This window comes from Oncorhynchus mykiss, chromosome 12 (genome assembly GCF_013265735.2).
Source record: "Oncorhynchus mykiss isolate Arlee chromosome 12, USDA_OmykA_1.1, whole genome shotgun sequence".
NCBI lineage: Eukaryota > Metazoa > Chordata > Actinopteri > Salmoniformes > Salmonidae > Oncorhynchus > Oncorhynchus mykiss.
The window spans coordinates 16,558,157-16,580,208 of NC_048576.1; the positions used below are offsets into that span (position 1 = coordinate 16,558,157).

The 22,052-nt window shown below is 43.1% G+C and overlaps 2 protein-coding genes and 1 long non-coding RNA gene across 5 annotated transcripts; 2 read left to right on the forward strand and 1 right to left on the reverse strand.

Annotated features, from left to right (window-relative positions):
- The first annotated feature begins 9,008 nt into the window (after positions 1–9,008).
- Positions 9,009–9,670, forward strand: LOC110539120. 2 transcript variants are annotated; one of them, XR_002475867.2, is made up of 3 exons: positions 9,009–9,096; positions 9,245–9,379; positions 9,652–9,670. It is a non-coding gene; the product is annotated as an uncharacterized LOC110539120 (long non-coding RNA). The 2 variants fall into 2 exon arrangements; XR_002475866.2 differs by lacking the exon at positions 9,009–9,096 and having other exon boundaries at positions 9,119–9,379.
- Positions 9,671–10,414: 744 nt separating this feature from the next.
- Positions 10,415–11,329, forward strand: LOC110537063 (trypsin inhibitor ClTI-1). Its single transcript, XM_021622786.2, has 4 exons — positions 10,415–10,563; positions 10,654–10,679; positions 10,819–10,928; positions 11,193–11,329. The coding sequence occupies exons 1-4, from the start codon at positions 10,512–10,514 to the stop codon at positions 11,236–11,238; spliced, it is 234 nt and encodes a 77-aa protein (XP_021478461.2). The 5' UTR covers positions 10,415–10,511; the 3' UTR covers positions 11,239–11,329.
- On the reverse strand, positions 11,330–18,691 carry LOC110537062 (COP9 signalosome complex subunit 4). Of its 2 annotated transcripts, XM_036937045.1 has the most exons (10): positions 18,539–18,691; positions 17,898–17,977; positions 17,595–17,746; positions 17,380–17,483; positions 16,948–17,252; positions 16,584–16,754; positions 16,365–16,480; positions 15,930–15,974; positions 13,040–13,124; positions 11,330–12,835 (listed from the first exon to the last, which is right to left on the reverse strand). In XM_036937045.1, the coding sequence occupies exons 1-10, from the start codon at positions 18,610–18,612 to the stop codon at positions 12,702–12,704; spliced, it is 1,266 nt and encodes a 421-aa protein (XP_036792940.1). In that variant the 5' UTR covers positions 18,613–18,691; the 3' UTR covers positions 11,330–12,701. The 2 variants fall into 2 exon arrangements, with proteins under 2 accessions (XP_036792940.1, XP_036792941.1); XM_036937046.1 differs by lacking the exon at positions 15,930–15,974.
- Positions 18,692–22,052: the final 3,361 nt, after the last annotated feature.

Below are 22,052 nucleotides of genomic sequence, written 5' to 3' on the forward strand. Positions count from 1 at the left end.
AACGGAGAATCACCAACCGCCTCTGTCTCTATTGCGGTTCTGCTGGTCATTTTGTCACTTCATGTCCAGTAAAAGCCAGAGCTCATCAGTAAGCGGAGGGCTACTGGTGAGCGCTACTACTCCTGTCTCTCCTTCAAGATCCTGCACTACCTTGTCGGTCCATCTACGCTGGACCGGTTCGTCAGCTTCCTGCAGTGCCTTAATAGACTCTGGGGCGGAGGGCTGTTTTATGGACGAGACCTGGGCTCGGGAACATGACATTCCTCTCAGACAGTTAAGGGAGCCCACGGCCTTGTTCGCCCTGGATGGTAGTCCTCTCCCCAGGATTCAGCGTGAGACGCTACCTTTAACCCTCACTGTTTCTGGTAATCATAGCGAAACCATTTCTTTTTTAATTTTTCGTTCACCTTTTACACCTGTTGTTTTGGGCCATCCCTGGCTAGTTTGTCATAATCCTTCCATTAATTGGTCTAGTAATTCTATCCTCTCCTGGAACGTCTCTTGTCATGTGAAATGTTTAATGTCTGCTATCCCTCCTGTTTCCTCTGTCTCTTCTTCACAGGAGGAGCCTGGTGATTTGACAGGGGTGCCGGAGGAATATCACGATCTGCGCACGGTGTTCAGTCGGTCCAGGGCCACCTCTCTTCCTCCACACCGGTCGTATGATTGTAGTATTGATCTCCTTCCGGGAACCACTCCCCCCCGGGGTAGACTATACTCTCTGTCGGCTCCCGAACGTAAGGCTCTCGAAGATTATTTGTCTGTAGCTCTTGACGCCGGTACCATAGTCCCCTCCTCCTCTCCCGCCGGAGCGGGGTTTTTTTTTGTCAAGAAGAAGGACGGGTCTCTGCGCCCCTGCATAGATTATCGAGGGCTGAATGACATAACAGTGAAGAATCGTTATCCGCTTCCTCTTATGTCTTCAGCCTTCGAGATCCTGCAGGGAGCCAGGTTTTTCACTAAGTTGGACCTTCGTAACGCTTACCATCTCGTGCGCATCAGGGAGGGGGACGAGTGGAAGACGGCGTTTAACACTCCGTTAGGGCACTTTGAATACCGGGTTCTTCCTTTCGGCCTCGCTAACGCTCCAGCTGTCTTTCAGGCATTAGTCAATGATGTCCTGAGAGACATGCTGAACATCTTTGTTTTCGTTTACCTTGACGATATCCTGATTTTTTCACCGTCACTCCAGATTCATGTTCAGCACGTTCGACGTGTCCTCCAGCGCCTTTTAGAGAATTGTCTTTTTGTGAAGGCTGAGAAGTGCACTTTTCATGCCTCCTCCGTCACATTTCTCGGTTCTGTTATTTCCGCTGAAGGCATTAAGATGGATCCCGCTAAGGTCCAAGCTGTCATTGATTGGCCCGTCCCTAAGTCACGCGTCGAGCTGCAGCGCTTTCTCGGCTTCGCGAACTTCTATCGTCGTTTCATCCGTAATTTCGGTCAGGTGGCAGCTCCTCTCACAGCCCTTACTTCTGTCAAGACGTGCTTTAAGTGGTCCGTTTCCGCCCAGGGAGCTTTTGATCTCCTCAAGAATCGTTTTACATCCGCTCCTATCCTTGTTACACCTGACGTCTCTAGACAGTTCGTTGTCGAGGTTGACGCGTCAGAGGTGGGCGTGGGAGCCATTCTTTCTCAGCGCTCCCTCTCTGACGACAAGGTCCACCCATGCGCGTATTTTTCTCATCGCCTGTCGCCGTCGGAACGTAACTATGATGTGGGAAACCGCGAACTGCTCGCCATCCGGTTAGCCCTAGGCGAATGGCGACAGTGGTTGGAGGGGGCGACCGTTCCTTTTGTCGTTTGGACTGACCATAGGAACCTTGAGTACATCCGTTCTGCCAAACGACTTAATGCGCGTCAGGCGCGTTGGGCGCTGTTTTTCGCTCGTTTCGAGTTCGTGATTTCTTATCGCCCGGGCTCTAAGAACACCAAGCCTGATGCTTTATCTCGTCTCTTCAGTTCTTCAGTAGCCTCCACTGACCCCGAGGGGATTCTCCCTGAGGGGCGTGTTGTCGGGTTGACTGTCTGGGGAATTGAGAGGCAGGTAAAGCAAGCGCTCACTCACACTCCGTCGCCGCGCGCTTGTCCTAGGAACCTTCTTTTCGTTCCCGTTCCTACTCGTCTGGCCGTTCTTCAGTGGGCTCACTCTGCCAAGTTAGCCGGCCACCCTGGCGTTCGGGGTACGCTTGCTTCCATTCGCCAGCGTTTTTGGTGGCCCACCCGGGAGCATGACACGCGTCGTTTCGTGGCTGCTTGTTCGGTCTGCGCGCAGACTAAGTCCGGTAACTCCCCTCCTGCCGGCCGTCTCAGGCCGCTTCCCATTCCCTCTCGACCGTGGTCTCACATCGCCTTAGATTTTGTCACCGGACTGCCTTCGTCAGCGGGGAAGACTGTTATTCTTACGGTTGTCGATAGGTTCTCTAAGGCGGCTCATTTCATTCCCCTTGCTAAGCTTCCTTCTGCTAAAGAGACGGCACAAATCATCATCGAGAATGTTTTCAGAATTCATGGCCTTCCGTCAGACGTCGTTTCGGACAGAGGTCCGCAATTCACGTCTCAATTTTGGAGGGAGTTTTGCCGTTTGATTGGGGCTTCCGTCAGTCTCTCTTCCGGCTTTCACCCCCAGTCTAACGGTCAAGCAGAACGGGCCAATCAGACTATTGGTCGCATCTTACGCAGTCTTTCTTTTCGCAACCCTGCGTCTTGGTCAGAACAGCTCCCCTGGGCAGAATACGCCCACAACTCGCTTCCTTCGTCTGCGACCGGGCTATCTCCTTTTCAGAGTAGCCTCGGGTACCAGCCTCCGCTGTTCTCATCTCAGTTCGCCGAGTCCAGCGTCCCCTCCGCTCAGGCTTTTGTCCAACGTTGCGAGCGCACCTGGAAGAGGGTCAGGTCTGCACTTTGCCGTTATAGGACGCAGACTGTGAGGGCTGCTAATAAGCGTAGAACTAAGAGTCCTAGATATTGTCGCGGTCAGAGAGTTTGGCTCTCCACTCAGAACCTTCCCCTTAAGACGGCTTCTCGCAAGTTGACCCCGCGGTTCATTGGTCCGTTCCGTATTTCTCGGGTCATTAATCCTGTCGCAGTTCGACTTCTTCTTCCGCGATACCTTCGTCGCGTCCACCCGGTCTTCCATGTCTCCTGTATCAAGCCCGTTCTTCGCGCCCCCGCTCGTCTTCCCCCCCCCCCCCCATCCTTGTCGAGGGCGCACCCATCTACAGGGTCCGTAGGATTTTGGACATGCGTCCTCGGGGCCGTGGTCACCAGTACCTCGTAGATTGGGAGGGGTACGGTCCTGAGGAGAGGAGTTGGGTTCCCTCTCGGGACGTGCTGGACCGTGCGCTGATCGAGGATTTCCTCCGTTGCCGCCAGGTTTCCTCCTCGAGTGCGCCAGGAGGCGCTCGGTGAGTGGGGGGGTACTGTCATGTATTGTCATGTTGTGTCTTGTTTCTGTCCTTTCCTTTCACCCTGTCTCCCTCTGCTGGTCGTACTAGGTTACCGTTTCTGTCCCTCTTTCCCCCAGCTGTTCCTTGTCTTCTCTGACTACCTCATTCACCCCTTTTCCCACCTGTTCCCTTTTTCCCTCTGATTAGGTCCCTATATCTCTCTCTGTTTCTGCTCCTGTCTTTGTCGGATTCTTGTTTGTGTGTCTCATGCCTGAACCAGACTATCATCGTGTTTGCTGCAACCTTGTCCTGTCCTGTCGGAATCTACCTGTCCATCTGAGCCCACGTGTGTTCATCATTAAAGAAACTCTGTTTGTTAATTCGCTTTTGGGTCCTCATTCACGCACCTGACACAGTGGAGAGGCCAGGTGCATCATTGAGCATGAAAGAATATCAAAGACACAGAAAGGCACAGTAGCAGGCCAGTCTGGCTGTATTTTTATTTCTGATACTGAATGTGCTGTCTGTTGCAAATCATTATTCTCCCAAGTCCTATAATCATTTGGCCACATAGATACAGATAAACATACATAAACACAGATAAATCACATAAAGAATTAAATAACACATTTGAGTAAAAAGCTTAAATTAAAATTTGGGCAAAAAGGCAAACTTAGCTCCATCATTAAATTAATCAAATGGCTCATTCATCACAAATATATGATATGACCAATTAATTGAATTACCTTTTTAATTGGGAAGATTAGCAAACTTAGGCATGACATGACAGCAACAAACACTGACACTAAACGTTGAAGTATAACTGATCAAATTATGAAAGACAAGCCTTGTAATTTTGAATTCCATAAAGTGAGTGTGGAAGAGGTGAAAAAAATATTGTTGTCTATCAACAATGACAAGCCACTGCGGTCTGTCAATGTTGATGGAAAATGACTGAGGATAATAGTGGACGATATTGCCACTCCTATTTACCATATCTTCCATCTAACCCTACTAGAAAGTGTGTGACCCAGGCCTGGAGGGAAGAAACGTAATTCCTCTACTCAAGAATAGTAAAACCCCCTTTACTGGCTCAAATAGCCGACCAATCAGCCTGTTACCAACCCTTAGTAAAGGGAAGGACATTCAACAAGCACGTCACTTACACAAATGACTGATGATTGTCTCAGAGAAATTGCTAATAATAGCTGTTTTCTTAGACTTCAGTGCGGCTTTTGACATTATCGATCATAGTCTGCTGATGGAAAAATTTATGTGTTATGGCTTTACACCCCTGCTATATTGTGGATAAAGAGTTACCTGTCTAACAGGTAATGGAAGCCTTTCTAACATAATCCAGGTAGAATTGGGAATTCCCCAGGGCAGCTGTCTAGGCCCCTTAACTTTTTAAATCTTTACTATTGACATATGCAGCTCAATCTCTCATGGCTCAAAGTGGAGGAGAGATTGACTTAATCACTACTTTTGTAAGAAGTGTTGACATGCTGAATGTATCAATGTTTAAACTACCAGCACACAGCTCGGACACCCATGCATACCCAACAAGAACATTCCACAAGAGGTCTCTTCACAGTCCCCAAGTCCAGAACAGACTATGGGAGACGCACAGTGCTACATAGAGCCATGGCTACATGTAACTCTATTCCACATCAGGTAACTGATCCAAGCAGTAGAATCCGATTTTAAAAGCAGATAAAAATACAACCTATGGAAAACCAGGGACTGTGAAGAGACACACATACGGACACAGAAACACATACAGTTGAAGTCGAAAGTTTACATACACTTAGGTTGGAGTCATTATAACACGTTTTTCAACCACTCCACAAATGTATTGTTAACAAACTATAGTTTTGGCAAGTCGGTTAGGACATCTACTTTGTGCATGACACAAGTAATTTTTCCAACAATTGTTCACAGACAGATTATTTCACTTATAATTCACTATATCACAATTCCAGTGGGTCAGAAGTTTACATAAACTAAGTTGACTGTGCCTTTAAACAGCTTGGAAAATTCCAGAAAATGATGTCATGGATTTAGAAGCTTCTGATAGGCTAATTGATATAATTTGAGTCAATTGGAGGTGTACCTGTGGATGTATTTCAAGGCCTACCTTCAAACTCAGTGCCTCTTTGCTTGACATCATGGGACAATCAAAAGAAATCAGCCAAAACCTCAGAAGAAAAATTGTAGACCTCCACAAGTCTGATTCATCTTTGGGAGCAATTTCCAAACGCCTGAAGGTATCACGTTCCTCTGTACAAACAATAGTACGCAAGTATGAACACCATGGGACCACGCAGCCGTCATACCGCTCAGGAAGGAGACGCATTCTGTCTCTTAGAGATGAACGTACTTTAGTGCAAAAAGTGCAAATCAATCCCAGAACAACAGCAAAGGACCTTGTGAAGATGCTGGAGGAAACAGGTAAAAAGTATCTATATCCACAGTCCTATATCGACATAACCTGAAAGGCCGCTCAGCAAGGAAGAAGCCACTGCTCCAACACCGCCATAAAAAAGCCAGACTACGGTTTGCAACTGCACATGAGGACAAAGATTGTACTTTTTGGAGAAATATCCTCTGGTCTGATGAAACAAGAATAGAAATGTTTAGCCATAATGACCATCGTTATGTTTGGAGGAAAAAGGGGGAGGCTTGCAAGCCGAAGAACACCATTCCAACCATGAAGCACGGGGGTGGCAGCATCATGTTGTGGGGGTGCTTTGCTGCAGGAGGGACGGGTGCACTTCACAAAATAGATGGCACCATGTGGATGAAAAATTATGTGGATATATTGAAGCAACATCTCAAGACATCAGTCAGGAAGTTAAATCTTGTTCACAAATGGGTCTTCCAAATGGACAATGACCCCAAGCATACTTCCAAAGTTGTGGCAAAATGTCAAGGTATTGGAGTGGCCATTACAAAGCCCTGACCTCAATCCTATAGAACATTTGTGGGCAGAACTGAAAAAGCGTGTGCGAGCAAGGAGGCCTTACACACCTGACTCAGTTACACCAGCTCTGTCAGGGTGAATGGGCCAAAATTCACCTAACTTATTGTGGGAAGGTTGTGGAATGCTACCTGAAACGTTTGACCCAAGTTCAACAATTTAAAGGCAATGCTGCCAAATACTAATTGAGTGTATGTAAACTTCTGACCCACTGGGAATGTGATGAAAGAAATAAAAGCTGAAATAAATAATTCTCTCTACTATTATTCCGACATTTCACATTCTTAAAATACAGTGGTGATCCTAACTGACCTAAAACAGGGATTAAATGTTAAATGTCAGGAATTGTGAAAAACTGAGTTTAAATGTATTTGGCTAAGGTGTATGTAAACTTCCAACTGTGCAAATGATAAGACACGCACTCTACACATGTGCACACATGGACCTTGAATTGTAGATATGTGATAGTAGAGTAGTGGCCTGTGGGAACACGCTTAATGTGTTGTGAAAAGTGCTATGAAATGTAATGTAATATTTTAAACTGTATATAACTGCTTTAATGTTGCTGGACCCCAGGGATCCTTAATAAATACAAATACTCCTGGCATGCCCAGTTATTCAGGAAAGCTTACACATCTCTCCAATTCCCGAGCGGCTATTCCTTGTGAACCTAACACTTCAATATAACCTAAATATGTCACGGGCGTCGTAAGAAGTGGACCAAAGTGCAGCGTGATGAGCGTACATTACTTTATTTCTGATGTGGCCAACAATACGACCGTGACGCTTAAGCGGGCTATAGTGCCACTAACAAAGTCAACTACCCACACTGAAAGGAAGGAAAAAGGGCTACCTAAGTATGATTCCCAATCAGAGACAACGATAGACAGCTGTCCCTGATTGAGAACCATACCCGGCCAAAACATAGAAATAAAGAAACATAGACAACAAAACATAGAATGCCCACCCCACCCCACATCACACCTTGACCTAACCAAATAGAGAAATAAAACGTCTCTCTAAGGTCGGGGCGTGACAAAATATTGTAGGCATGCGCACCTTCATTTAAAATATAATTCCAGCATCTTCAAAATGCCTTGATATTAAGCAGGTTTCCATCTAGCCTTTTTATGCCAGTAAAGTAGCCTACATGTCGGATCAAAATGTCACAACATAATGGGAAACCATGCAGCTAAATAAGGTTACAGATTATATAAATTAAGATGAACTTTAAAGGGTGGTGAAAGTGCACAGGGATTAGGTTGACGCTCCTTTCAATAAATATTGAGGTTCTTATTCTGGTGGCATGATGATCGATGCTTGGCTGCCGTTTGACCGATAAAAACAATCTTGCACTTTTGTCTATCTCATCATGTAGTAGGCTATACCTCAACTGTAGCTGTTGACTAGAGAGCACGTGCCCATACCAGAGTGGGCACAAAAGCTATAGTTACGTAATAGTTTTAGTGACAGTAGGGCTAGAGTTGAAAATGCCATGGAAACCCATTTAACTTGTATTTTTTATTCGGTACATGGGAATTTAACCTCAAAAGTTATTTTATTTGCAACAAGTCAACTGGATGGAAACACAACTCTGATGGGAAAATGGAATAGTGGACAGTAGTGAATCTCTTAACTTTACTGAACAAAAATATATGTATATATATATATATATGTGAAGTGTTGGTCCCATGTTTCATGAGCTGAAATAAAAGATCCCAGAAATGTTCCATAAGAATAAAAAGCTTATTTCTCTCAATTGTTGTGCACAAATTTGTTTACATCCCTGTTAGTGAGCATTTCTCCTTTGCCAGATAATCCATCCACCTGACAGGTGTGGCATATCAAGAAGCTGATTAAACAGCATGGTCAATAATTACACAGGTGAATTGAATTAACTGTAACTCAGTAAAATCTTTTCAATTGCTGCATGTTGCTTTTATATTTTTGTTCAGTAAATATTTGAACCCAGACACTGAATCTGGTAACATAGCAGTACTAAAGTTGATAACATTATAAAGCATAGAATCACATGTTGACCTATTGTATTGACTTATTTGTGAAGTACTATGTATACTACATATTAATACATTTTATATCTATGGTATATACAGTATATACATTTTAATATCACAATCAGACCATTTTGGCACCAGTGGAGTCATTTCTTACACTAGCTGAAAGAATAATCCATTTGATTCTGCATTTCAATACAAACAAATGGAGTGATTTGCATGTTCTACCGTAGTAGAAGGCCCAGGACACAGTCACTGTAGTAGGGAGAGGTAACTTCTACTGATCACATGTACACAGTACACCCACAGTACCATATGCACGCAATACTGTCTATGCAAAGGTGTTCTTTATGTAAGCTGATGAGGACACTGTTGTGCAGTAACAAGGCTTTCTATGTAGTGTTGACACCGATGCTGTTAGTCTCAGCCTCCTGTCCTTTAAAGGTTAGAGTCAGGTTCAATTGTGGCATTTGTGTTTGAAGTGAAAAAAACAGCACATTCTAGTAAACAACAAATTGCCATATTCAATTGATGGTTCCCCCCTCTCATTTACTCCCTCCCTCCCTGCCTCCCTCCCTCCCTCCCTCCTTGTTGTGGTTATTGGTGCTTCCCATGTCTGTGCTGCTTTGTCGCCAGTGATATGGATGAGTGTTGTCTGTGTGGGTCTTCCATGGACATGCGCACCATGTACCGCACCAGACACAACATTAGAGTGAGTTCCTTTCACTTAGCTTATACTGTAACAGTCATAGGCTGCTCTAGGTCTGTTATTCTGTCACATGAAACATTCTAATCAGATGGACAGGCTCTGGTGTATGTATGATGACGCTCTCCCTGTCTCTCTCCTGACCTGGACTAAGCGTCTTGTTTGGTTTGGTGTCCAAGGCTCCCTGTGTGGGGACTTCTGTGCCGTCTTGTGGTGTCAGCTGTGCTCTACCTGTCAGCTGAAAAGAGACATAGATCTACGTAAGGAGCAGGGGATCTTCTGAGCTAAGGTACAACCACAAGTCTGTTAATGTTTCACAGAGCAATACACTGAATATCCCGTAGTTCTGTGGAAACTGTAGTGGCACCTGATTACATAGCCTTAGACCTACTGACACTTGAACCTTACTGTGTAAAGTAATGTTTGACTATAAGTGTAAGACAGTGAGTCATTTTAGTACTTTGTGGTATGGGTCATCGTTGTACAGTAGAGTAGGTCAAGTGTTTCAGGCAAAAACGAAAATGAAAAAGTGTGTTGTGGTATTCATGTGTTTTCCTCTAGATGGCGTCAGAGATCTGAAGAAAAAAAATCTGAGATCGAATTCCGGTATCCTGAATACGTTTTTACTTTTGAATGATATTTTCTTGATGTAGGAAATACATTGCAATAAATGTCATTTTTGCCGACCATTTTTGCCGATTTGTTAATATGAATCCTATAGAAATGCTAAAATGGGACATACATTGTGGCTTGATCATTCAGTAATTCCTAGAAAGTATATATCATCAGTAAAAGATATTCTGAGCATCAACATAACTCCAACACACCTCGGACCAGGGTGAAGCACTGAACACATGTATTGGTTAACCTGGTAATGATTACTATAGGACTACTAGCTAGCTACTCATGGTTTGTCATCCAGATAAAGTCAGTGAGAAACTTTGGAAACCACGTGTGGACAGGATGAAGCTGTAGAGAGCCCATTAGAGATAAATTAATCATTGACTTGTCAAACAGAGCCCTACCATGCAGGTCTGTTTGAAATGTTCCCCTCTGTTGTGTGTGATTTGTGTTCCCCTGACATGATCATACTCAATAAGTACAAAACTATGGTTTGTCCTTCTGAATATTGCCTTGAAGAGACATCATAACAGCTAGCTGAATGAATGAACAGGGAGTGTGGTTGTAACAATAGCAATGTTCAACATTGGTCTTCACAAGAGCTTGGATATCTGCATGGTGCTACTGTTTGACATTTTGTTTTAAGACTAGAGCCAAAAATGTGTGTCACTGTCAATAGAACCGAAGGGGGACTTTGGCCAGAAATGAGGTCATTGAAGTTTCCCAAAAAACGAATAGAGTATATAGACATTTATTACTAGGAGAAACACTCACTGTAGCGAACTACTGCAGTTGCCAATATGCCTGGAAAACCTACTTTTTTCCTTCTTCTCATCATATCTTGCCTCTCAAGTAAGCATACTTCTCCATCATTGAAATGTACTTTTAGTATGTATGGTTAATGTTATGTTACTATATCAATGACAATGTTTTGTCCATCAGATGTGCAGGGGGCAAATTTTAAGAAGGTAATGTATCCAGTTATTCACATTTTGACACAAAGAGTTAACTAGTTTTTCTTGTGTAACTGATCATAATGGTCCATTCAAATGGATTAAAACTGGGCGGAAAGACAAAGCTCACAACACTTAAACATCTTTCCTTTAGCCAGCGTGCTACAACTATCAGCAGCCTGGCTGTCCCTTCCACTTTGAGCCTGTGTGTGGATCCAACGGAGTCACTTACATCAACGAGTGTGTGTTGTGTGACACAGTAAGGTACAACAAAGAAACACTATCAGTCATTGTTGTTATAAAAGGAGTTGTTTGGATCCTGGATGCTGATTATAAAGAGGGACTGGAGATGGAAAGTACATGGTTAAATCTAGTTGTAAAACCTTACGTTACCTGATTACTATATGCAAGTCATCATCTATAAGCTGACTATCTCTATCCTGCTGATTCCAATCAAACTGGTGAGAATACAATGTCATTTATACTGACAGGGTCTAAGGAAATTGCAATTCATTTTTTCTCTTGCAGAGAAACCAGGAAGAAGATACTTATTGTCAAACATGGACCTTGTTGAAGAAGTCAGATACGGCAAATTCAACAGTATAAACCATGGCTGAAACACAAATAGAGCTGATTATTCAGAAGAAATAAAACATTTACACTGACTTCTTTTTTCATTTATTCATCTCTTTGTTGAAGTTGCACTCCAGGTCTGACAAAATGTTTCCAAACAGAATGTAACAAAATCATTGTACAAGAATACAGCAACAAATTAAGTGGCGGTAGGCATGGCCTGTGTGTCTTTCACATTTCAAATAGAAATCACTAACACCTTAGTTGTGGGACATCAGTGTTTACGTTCTCTGGTTTGTATTACATGAAATCAAAGTATATATGAGATTGCAACCACTGGTAACTTGATGAGCCTATGGATTCAAGTATCCATTTATTAGTCCTAGAAAGATGAATGGTAAACTCCAAGCATAATATACAGCAGACTTCTTCTGAGAAACATGCTAGAGAAGTACCAGATTGGAACATGTCTCACACTTAAATGGGCGAGACAGTGAGAGAGAGAGAGAGAGAGAGAGAGAGAGAGAATGTGGGGAGGAGTGGCCAGTGTTTCCCCTACCACTACTAAGGCCAGGCGCTCGGCTAAGCTCTATTAACCCCTGCCAAAATACAACAGAATTTGGCTTCAGCTGGTTTCAACTGAACAATTTCGTGTTTGCAGTCTTCAGTACAGTACGATCTTACAAAACTTCGCACTTAGCCCAGCCACCCAGCCAAAATCGCACCCTCCATAGTGAATAGGGAGTAGGGTGCCATGTGAGATGTGCCCTGGTGTGTGGGGTATTCCAGGCCAGGTGTGCCCTGGTGTGTGAGGTGATGTGAGATGTCCTAGGCCAGGGGGTGTGCCTGGTGTGGGTGTTCATGTGAGATGTCCCAGGCCAGGGGGTGTGCCTGGTGAGGGTGGTCATGTGAGATGTCCCAGGCCAGGGGGTGTGCCCAGTCATGTGAGATGTCCCAGGCCAGTGGGTGTGCCTGGTGTGGGTGGTCATGTGAGATGTCCCAGGCCAGTGGGTGTGCCTGGTGTGGGTGATCATGTGAGATGTCCCAGGCCAGGGGGTGTGCCTGGTGTGGGTGGTCATGTGAGATGTCCCAGGCCAGGGGGTGTGCCCAGTCATGTGAGATGTCCCAGGCCAGTGGGTGTGCCTGGTGTGGGTGGTCATGTGAGATGTCCCAGGCCAGTGGGTGTGCCTGGTGTGGGTGATCATGTGAGATGTCCCAGGCCAGTGGGTGTGCCTGGTGTGGGTGGTCATGTGAGATGTCCCAGGCCAGTGGGTGTGCCTGGTGTGGGTGGTCATGTGAGATGTCCCAGGCCAGTGGGTGTGCCTGGTGTGGGTGGTCATGTGAGATGTCCCAGGCCAGGGGGTGTGCCTGGTGTGGGTGGTCATGTGGAGTGTTCCAGGCCAGGTGGTGTGCCTGGTGTGGGTGGTCATGTGGAGTGTTCCAGGCCAGGGGTTGTCAGTCAGTCTACTGGGTCATCTGAGCCTCCATGGCCTGGGCTGTCCACTCAGGAGCAGCAGCAGTGATCTTTTCCAGCAGGTTGTTCACCTGAAAACATAGAGACTGGATCTGCTTGTCCCAGGTGGGCAGGGGCTCCCGTGCTGAGAGACAGAGAGGAAGGGAGAAAGAGGGTTAGGTATCTAATTTAAAATAAATAACATTTAAAAAAGCATAGGATTACATTAGCTAGAAAAGCAGAAACTTAAAAAGGAACCAGGCCCTAGCCTAGAGAGAGAGGCATTTCATCCTCCTAGAGCTAACTGAGCAGTGGGTATAGCCTTCTGTAAATACGGCTAAGTACTCACTCTCAAAGTGGACAATTCCGTCTATCTGGTCAATAAAGCCGTTCATGCGTCCCTCTGTTATCATCTGGGAGGCGATCTTCTCAGCCTGGGGACAGGGACAGACACACAGGAATAGTTCACTGGCATCGCCATGGCACACACACTATACTACCAACTACACATAGGAACATGTCAGTAACAAGTTAACAGCCCTGTCCAGAAACAACCGTAGCCTCATGTGCTATTAGCCATATTGCTAAGTAGTGTTTGGTTTTTCTTCGGGACCCAAATTGAATCAGGTTGTTTCAGTCTTGACCCAATTTTTTGAGGTTCAAAATACAATCTGAATGTTTGTATTTTTATGCTATATTGATAGTAAATGTAGCAATTATATGACAAGGGAAGAACATTCCCACCTTTTTTGTTGTCAATAATTACATATTGAAATCAACTTATATTTTGTTAAATGCAGGTTCATGATCATTTCTACACACCTTCTACCTGGTTTTAGTTTTTCTTTTTACTCAGACACCCCTGACCAATCAACCCAAATTTGGGTCACAACCCACCAGTTGAGAATCACTGGCTTATGGTACAATCCTTTCAGGTCCCCATGAAGTGGGTAGTGGTAGGTACTAGGGGTTGTTTCTGGATCAGGCCAGTGAAACATGGTCAGATTCATTTCAGGCCAATACGACAAGTGTTGTTAAGTGCTAGTTAGTCTGTGTACATAACTACTGTAATATTTCACAATACAGCCAACATGTACAGGTAACTGCCAAAATACAGGAAACATGAGTAAATTAAATATATTGAGAAAAAAAAAATTAAAAAGGCAACATGCAACAATTTCCACGATTTTACTGAGTTACAGTTCATATAATCTACATCTTTCACACCTGACAGGCGCAGCCATGGGTGGGCATAGGCCCACCCACTGGGGAGCCAGGCCCAGCCAAACAGAATTATTTTTTTCCCCACAAAATGAGCTTTATTACAGACAGAAATACTCCTCAGTTTCATCAGCTGTCCGGGTGGCTGGTCTCAGACAATTCCGCAGGTGAAGAAGCCGGAAGTGGAGGTCCTGGGCTGGCGTGGTTACACGTGGTCTGCGGTTGTGAGGCCGGTCAGACGTACTGCCAAATTCTCTAAAATGCCGTTGGAGGCGGCTTATGGTAGAAAAATTAACATTCAATTCTCTGCCAACAGCTCTGGTGGACATTCCTGCAGTCAGCATGCCAATTGCACGCTCAATCAAAACTTGAGACATCTGTGGCATTGTGCTGTGTGACAAAACTGCACATTTTAGAGTGGCCTTTTATTGTCCCCAGAACAAGATGCACCTGCGTAATGATCATGCTGTGTAATCAGCTTCTTGATTATGTCACACCTGCCAGGTGGATGGATTATCTTGGTAAAGGAGAAATGCTCACTAACACGGATATAAACAAATGTGTACAGAACATTTGAGAGAAATAAGCTTTTTGTGCATATGGAACATTTCTGGGATCTTTTATTTCAGCTCATGAAACATGGGACCAACACTTTACATGTTGTGTTTATATTTGGTTCCGTATATATTGAAAGCAGGTGTTTCCACACACGTTTCCTTAGTTAATTAAGAAATGAACTTCCCATCATGCTTAGGGTCATGTATACCATGGCTAGAATAGATCTCAGTGACTTTGAAAGCGGGTTCCCAAAGGAGCATAGGGGTTTAAATTGTGTACGTGTGTCAATCACCAGATTTCAATCTAATTGAACACTTATGGGAGGTTCTGAAGCGGCAACAAGACAGTGTTTTCCACCACCATCAACAAAACACCAAATTATGGAATTTCTCGTGGAAGACTGGTGTCGCATCCCTCCAATAGAGTTCCAGACACTTGTAGAATCTATTCCCAACGCCCTTAAAGTTGTCGTTTCCTTTATTTTGGCAGTTACCTGTATGTGTCAGCAGTAAATGTATGCATTACCTACAAATTACAATGTCTTTTGGTCTAACCCAGCCCAATGGAGAACTGTAGTGTAGTGTCTCACTCCCGTTATAATTGACTAACACCATCCCACTTTTCAATTCAATATGTACACTAAGTCCACTGTAACCAGACATGCAGTTCACAATCTTTCAACAACAAATATCTCATAGGTTTACTCTTTATTTGGACGTTGTAACCTAGTGCACTAACACACAAACCAATGAGTAGTTCACATAGCTAACTCTACAATATTTTCAATTCAGCAGAGTTGAAAAAGTCATACTGGGGAGAATAGCAACAGAAACGTTCTGTACTTGAAACATACTGTGGGATATAAGATATGCATGCAATAAATGACTGGGTAATAAGAATAAACTAAATATACAATAGGGTGGAATTCAGTTGGCGCTGTTCCATGATGATAGAACAGAAATACTAAGCTACCTTTCTAATGCCTGTATCATTAAACTTTAACAATCATTGCAACACAGGCTATTTATTTGTACAGTACAAGGTTTGTTTTCAGTAGAAACCTAATTTACTACTTACCACAGAGACAATAAATTACAAGATCAATGTCTTAACTAGGTGCCCCTTATCAACTTGATCATCAAATAAGACCACAATTTCACATGGTTCTGAGTAATGTATCCCCAATCCCACTACCCGAAGTAGCCTACTTCCCTAAATATGACACAATATGAGTCTTTAGGAATTACAAGGACACCCTTTACGTTAACAAAAACATCAGCCACAGCATTTAGCTGGTATTATAAGGGGAGTGCACATTCCGTTCTGATTACCTCTATCTTCAACCAAGAAGTTGCGAGAGAGAGAGAGCGAGCCAACAAGGCTTTATTTCACTGTATTTTAGTTGTGTATTTTTGGTTTCACACCCCATTCATTAGTAAAGTAGTGATTATGTTCCCTACCAGACTGCATCTGTAACCAGGGACCTCACCATGGAGATAATCGTCCTGCACAACAACATGTATATTCAAAATACAAGCCTTCTAGGTAATGCTGCTGCTTTAAAACTGACACTTCAACTTTCATAATAACAGACCACAAAATATTGGTTATGCCCTCAAACGCTACATTCATCATAAATCACATCCCGAACTCTTTCCCTGAAAAGTGATTTTCTCCATCAGATACTTAACGTCTTGAGGAATAAGATGATATGCATACACCAACTGTCAATCTTGATAACAAATTAAAGAATACCTGATTTTCAACATTTACAAATACACTAAATTAAAGGACGCATTACCAAAACCCTAGACCTACCTACCTACACCCCTCCGGGAAAAAAACGTACGCCTGTGAAAGTGCTGCTGAGTCTTGTATGTTGAAATCCATCTTACCTTAGCGGGAGGGATCTCCAGAAGCGCCCCTAGCTCTTCAAACGTGATGTTGTTGTAAAGTTTGCTAGCAGACAGCAGGTTGTGTTCAATAACAGCCCTGTCCAATATGCTGGAGCCTAAAAACAGAATCCCACAGTAATGCAGCAGAGCATATTTTCTTATTACACAATCAATGAAATAACTAGGGACTATGGAGAGAGGCTGAGTTGGGAGACTGACCATCCCCAGTGGTGGCTTTCTGGTGGGGCATAAGCATGGCAGCAAACTCCTGCAGCTGGTTCCCCCTGATTATGCGGTCCAGGTACATCTTCTCTAGGATGCCGTAGGCCGCCAGCTGCTGACAGCGCTCGTCTTTAAACAGGGTGGCTAACATACGGGAGCGCTGCTGGCCTGAAGAGAAAGAGGAGAGGGAGGGAGAAGAGAGAAGGAAGAGGGAGAGTGAACTTTACTGTTAATACCTTGCAGTCCAAATATAGTGCAACAAAAAACTGGAGCCAAAAAAGCAACGACACAGTTAGAACTGCTTTGACTACACGCCTTTCACAATGTTGTGAAAGACAATAGACAAACCAGTGGCAGGTACCTGCTGATGCCAGGATGGTGCAATGAAGAGCGTGCTTCAGGGCCTCTAGACGCTCTGTCTCGTGGACAATGGACTTGTAAGAGAGCTCGTTGTACCGCTGTGCAGCCTCGATAAACTTCCTCCTGTAGTCCAACACTCTGGCGTAGCACACTTTGTAGTGGACCTGTAGCTGTTCGTTGGTGGACTCGTTCTGGAGCAGCGAGGCTCTGTTGATGTAGGCCTCGGCCTGAACAGGGTCATCATCCTCCAGGTACAGACGGGCGATCTTCAGGTACGTGTCCAACTTATAGTCTACGTTGTACTGCCTGACCAAGAGGACAAGAGGGTTTATAAGTTGAATCAGACGTGTTAGTGCTCAGCTAGACCCAAATTGTACACTCCCGGCGAGTCGCGCAACATTATATTGGGAAACACTGGAGTAAATTGACTTACTTCTGTCCTGTCTCCAGAGGAATGCCCACTAGAACCTGAGCAGCGTTTCTCCAGTCCTCCTCCTTCTCATAGATGGTGGATAAGTGCTGTCTGATGGAGGCCACCTGGGGGTAGACATGGGATTTAAACATAGGGTAGACATTTGTAATTTATTTCAAACCAGTCTCTAGGCTAGATCTGGGAAACCAGGTGTGTGCAATGTACACAGTACTCACCTGTTCTTCAAATGAGATGACCCTGGGCTGTATCTTCTCTAGTGTGAAGTGGTAAACTGACTTGGCTGTGCTGTCAGGAAGACTGGGTATGTTTGTGCAGAAGTCTGTCAGCAGCTGTCTAGAGATCACTAAGCTGACATTCTCATTGACCACTGCAGGACAGGAGAGGATTAGTTAGAAAGGATATACAGTAATGTGATTTATGAGTAATGATTGTACAAAGGAAAAGGGGGACTTTATGTAACAGGTGAGTAAATGGTAAGCAGGATTTATTCCATCCTGTACTTTATACAGGATACGTACTTGCTTCGACGAATGCTTTTAATGATTCCAATTGTTCTGCATCTGTGAATTGGATGGCCTTCTCCAGAATCTGTCGATATCTACAATTGATCAAACAAGGGGAGTATTAGCTAGTTAGCTATCTTAAATGAAAAATGATATTCATGACTTGAGAATTCACAATTATTTTCAATTACAATGGAAATTGAATAGTAAGCCTGCAATACCAAATGCAAATCAATACACACATCAAATCAAAAGCCAACTACAGTTAGCTAGCTATATTTAGTTAGCCATCTACATTACTAAAAGCCATAGCTAGCTGACGTTAATAAACTAAACTGTAGCTAATCGACTAGTGCACACTTTTGACAACACAATATATTTGGCAATCATTTTATCCAGACACTGTCTAGCTAGCTTGATGATAATGTACATTAGCTAACATACCGGTAGATAACGTTAGATACATACAGTACCGGTAAAACGTCTAACCTATGCTAGCCGCAGTGTGATGCTAATAGCTATTGCTAGCTAGCATAACTAGCATCGGCGGGCTGCTCATTGACACTTTTATAATTCACTGTAAACGTCACACTCAGGTCTAAAGTAATGTATATCTCCACGCACATATATTTTCATCCATTTTGGCCAATACATACTTTCCAGCGAGATCTTTGTGAGATCCGCTTGAATTCATAAGTTGTGCAAGCTCCTGTCTCACTCCAGCCGCCATTTTCTCCGACGAAGTGTCAACGAGAATTATCAGCCGACAAGAGGGTATGCTGTCCACGCTACACAGGGAACGCCTAGAAGGTCCTCCAAGACTTGTAACAGATCTGTACAGCATATTTAGACGTTGGTCTCTAAAACAGATATTCGTTTGCTCTTTAGACTTTTCTGATATTACTACGCAACAGCGCAACCTTTAACAACGTTTTACTGAATAAAAAGTTATTTTCGTGTCTGTATTTTCCAAAGAATTAGACTCGTGTGCCTTGTCACGTTTTATGCTTAGGCAGCTGTCACTTTATTATGTTAAATAACACAGGTGTGATTTAAAAATATATTGGTCAACCTTGACACAACACACCTTAAGATAGATAGAGCCCATACAGTATCTGAACAACTAAATGAGACATGAGAAAAGAATGACTGCATGCCAAAACAAACAATGTGACAAGGCACAAGAGTAATTGCCAGCTGAAAGGTAAAAAGTTAGCTCTTAAATTATAACCCAAATGGTACCATATTCCCTATGTAGTGCACTACTTTTGACCTGGTCATAAGTGTTGCACTTTATAGGGAATAGAGTGCTATTTGGGACAGACACTTAGATCGGGTGGCAGGTAGCCTAGTGGTTAGAGCATTGGGCCAGTAACCAAAAGGTTGCTAGATCCAATCCCCAAGCTACCAAGGTAAAAATCTGTCGTTCTGCCCCTGTACAAGTCAGTTAAAACGCTGTTCCTAGGCCGTCGTTGTAAGAATTTCTTCTAAACTGACTTGCCTAGTTAAATAAAGGTTTAAAAAAATCTAATCAAAATGTATTTGCTGAATACAACCTTACCATGAAATGCTTACTTGCAAACCCTTAACCAACAATGCAGTTAAGAAAAATATGGCAGTTAATAAAATATTTACTAAATAAAAATAGTAACACAATATAATAACGAGGCTATATACAGGGGTACCAGTACTAAGTCAATGTACAGGTTGAGTGTGGTAATTAAGGTAATATGTACATGTAAGGGTAAAGTGAACAGATAAACAGCGTGTAGCAGTGTGAAAAAAAAGCAATACAAATAGTCCAGGTAGCCATTGGATTAACTGTTCAGCAGTTTTATGGCTTGGTGGGTACAAACTGCTAAGAATCCTTTTTGACCAAAGACTTGGCACGCCGGCACTGTTTTCCGTGCGGTAACAGAGAGAACAGTCAGTCTATGACTAGGGTGGCAGTAGTGCTTGACAATTTTTAGGGCCTTAGATGAAATAGAACAAAAGAGGGGCATCTTTGGACAATATCATAATCCATAATGCTTCAGGAAGGGTCATATTTATGGACAACACAAGTATTACAGTATAGTGCTCAACTAGCAATAACCATAGTTTGAATTTGACAAAAGCATATTCCCTGTGTTCTTTGTCTGAAAATGTCTTGTTGCATTTCAGCAGAATACCATTTTTTTTATAAACTAAAACCACACACACACATCTGAACACCCTCCCCATTCCCTGTATTTTCTAAAGAATCATACTAGGACGGACAAAATACATGCCTATGTGAACCCTATGTGCCCTGGTAAAGTTTTACTAGAGGCAAGAAAAAGTATGTGAATCCTTTGGAAATAGCTGTATTTCCACATAATTTGATCTGATCTTCATCTAGGTCACAACAATAGACAAACAATCAGCTTAAACTAATAACAAACAATTTAATGTTAATGTCTTTATTGAACACACCGTGTAAACATTCCTAGTGCAGGGTGAAAAATGTATGTGAACCCTTGGATTTAATAACTGGTTGACCCTCAACCAGCAGCAATAACCTCAACCAAATATTTTCAGTAGTTGCGGATCAGACCAGTACAACGGTCAAGAGGAATTTTGGACCATTCCCCTCTACAAAAAAACTCAGTTCAGCAATGTTATTGGGATGTCTAGTGTGAACTGCTCTCGAGGTCATGCCACAGCATCTCAAATCGGGTTGAGTTCAGGACTGACTGGGCCATCTCAGAAGGCATTTCTCTTATGCGTTTTGGGTCATTGTCCGGTTGCGTTTTCCGTCAATGATAGCAAGCTGTCCAGGCTCTGAGGCAGCAAAAGCAGCCCCAAACCATGATGCTCCTTCCACCATCCTAGGGCTGTGGAACATCCTGGTGTAATTTTGCAAACTTCTGACATGCAGCAATGTTGTTTTTTTTGGACAGCAGTGGCTTCTTCCATGGTGTCCTCCCATGAACACCATTCTTTTTTAGTGTTTTACGAATTGTAGACTCAGAGAAGTTAGCATGTTCCAGAGATTCATGGAAGTCTTTAGCTAACATTCTATGAGTCTTCTTAATAACCTCATTGAGCATTCTGCACTGTGATCTTGCAGTCATCTTTGCGGGACGGCCACTCCTAGGGAGAGTAGCAACAGTGCTTTCTCCATTTATAGACAATTTGTCTTACCGTGGGCTGACGTCAAGGCTTTTAGAAATACTTTTGTAACCCTTTCCAGCTTCATGCAAGTCAACAATTCTTAATCTTAGGTCTTCTGAGATCTCTTTTGTTCAAGACATAATTCACATCAGCCAATGCTTCTTATAAATAGCGAACTCAATTTTGTGAAAACATTTTTATAGGACAAGGCATCTCTAACCAACATCTCCAATCTCTTCTCATTGATTGGACTCCAGGTTAGCTGACACCTGACTCCAATTAGCTTTCGGAGAAGTCATTAGCCTAGGGGTTCACATACTTTTTCCAACCTACACTGTGAATGTTTAAATGATATATTCAACATAGACAAGAAAAATACAATAATATGTGTGTTATTAGTTTAAGCACACTATGTTTGTCTATTGTTGTGACTTGGATGAAGATCAGATCAAATTTGATGACCAATTTATGCAGAAATCCAGGTAATTCCAAAGGGTTCATATACTTTTTCTTGCCACTGTATATAAAGGGAATAGGGTGCCTGCCTGTAAATAGCCTCATTATAGTTATTTTATTGTGTTATTTTATTGTGTTACTATTTTTTTTAAATATTTGTTAATTTGTATACTTTTTAACTGCATTTGTGGGAAAGGGCTCGTAAGTAAGCATATAACGATAAAGTCTACACTTGTGGTATTCGGCGCATGTGACAAATACAATTTGATTTGAGACGTGGCCCATCTCTCTATCTTTGTCACAGTAGCAGTGTGGTACAGAGAGCCTGCAAGACCATGAGGGCAGAGGCTCCAGGGCCCCAGCCTGGGAACGCTAAAGATGGTGTTTAGCCTATACTGAATTCAGTGTTTTTACATTGACTACTGTATGTACATGTTGTTACATCAGCGGTTAAATGTGACCAAATAACTAATTATTGATTTATATTCCAAAATTGTTATTTTTGTGAACTGTTCAGCCTTACTGCTCTACAGGTAACTGCCAAAATAAAGGAAACACCAGCATAGAGCGCCTTAATAG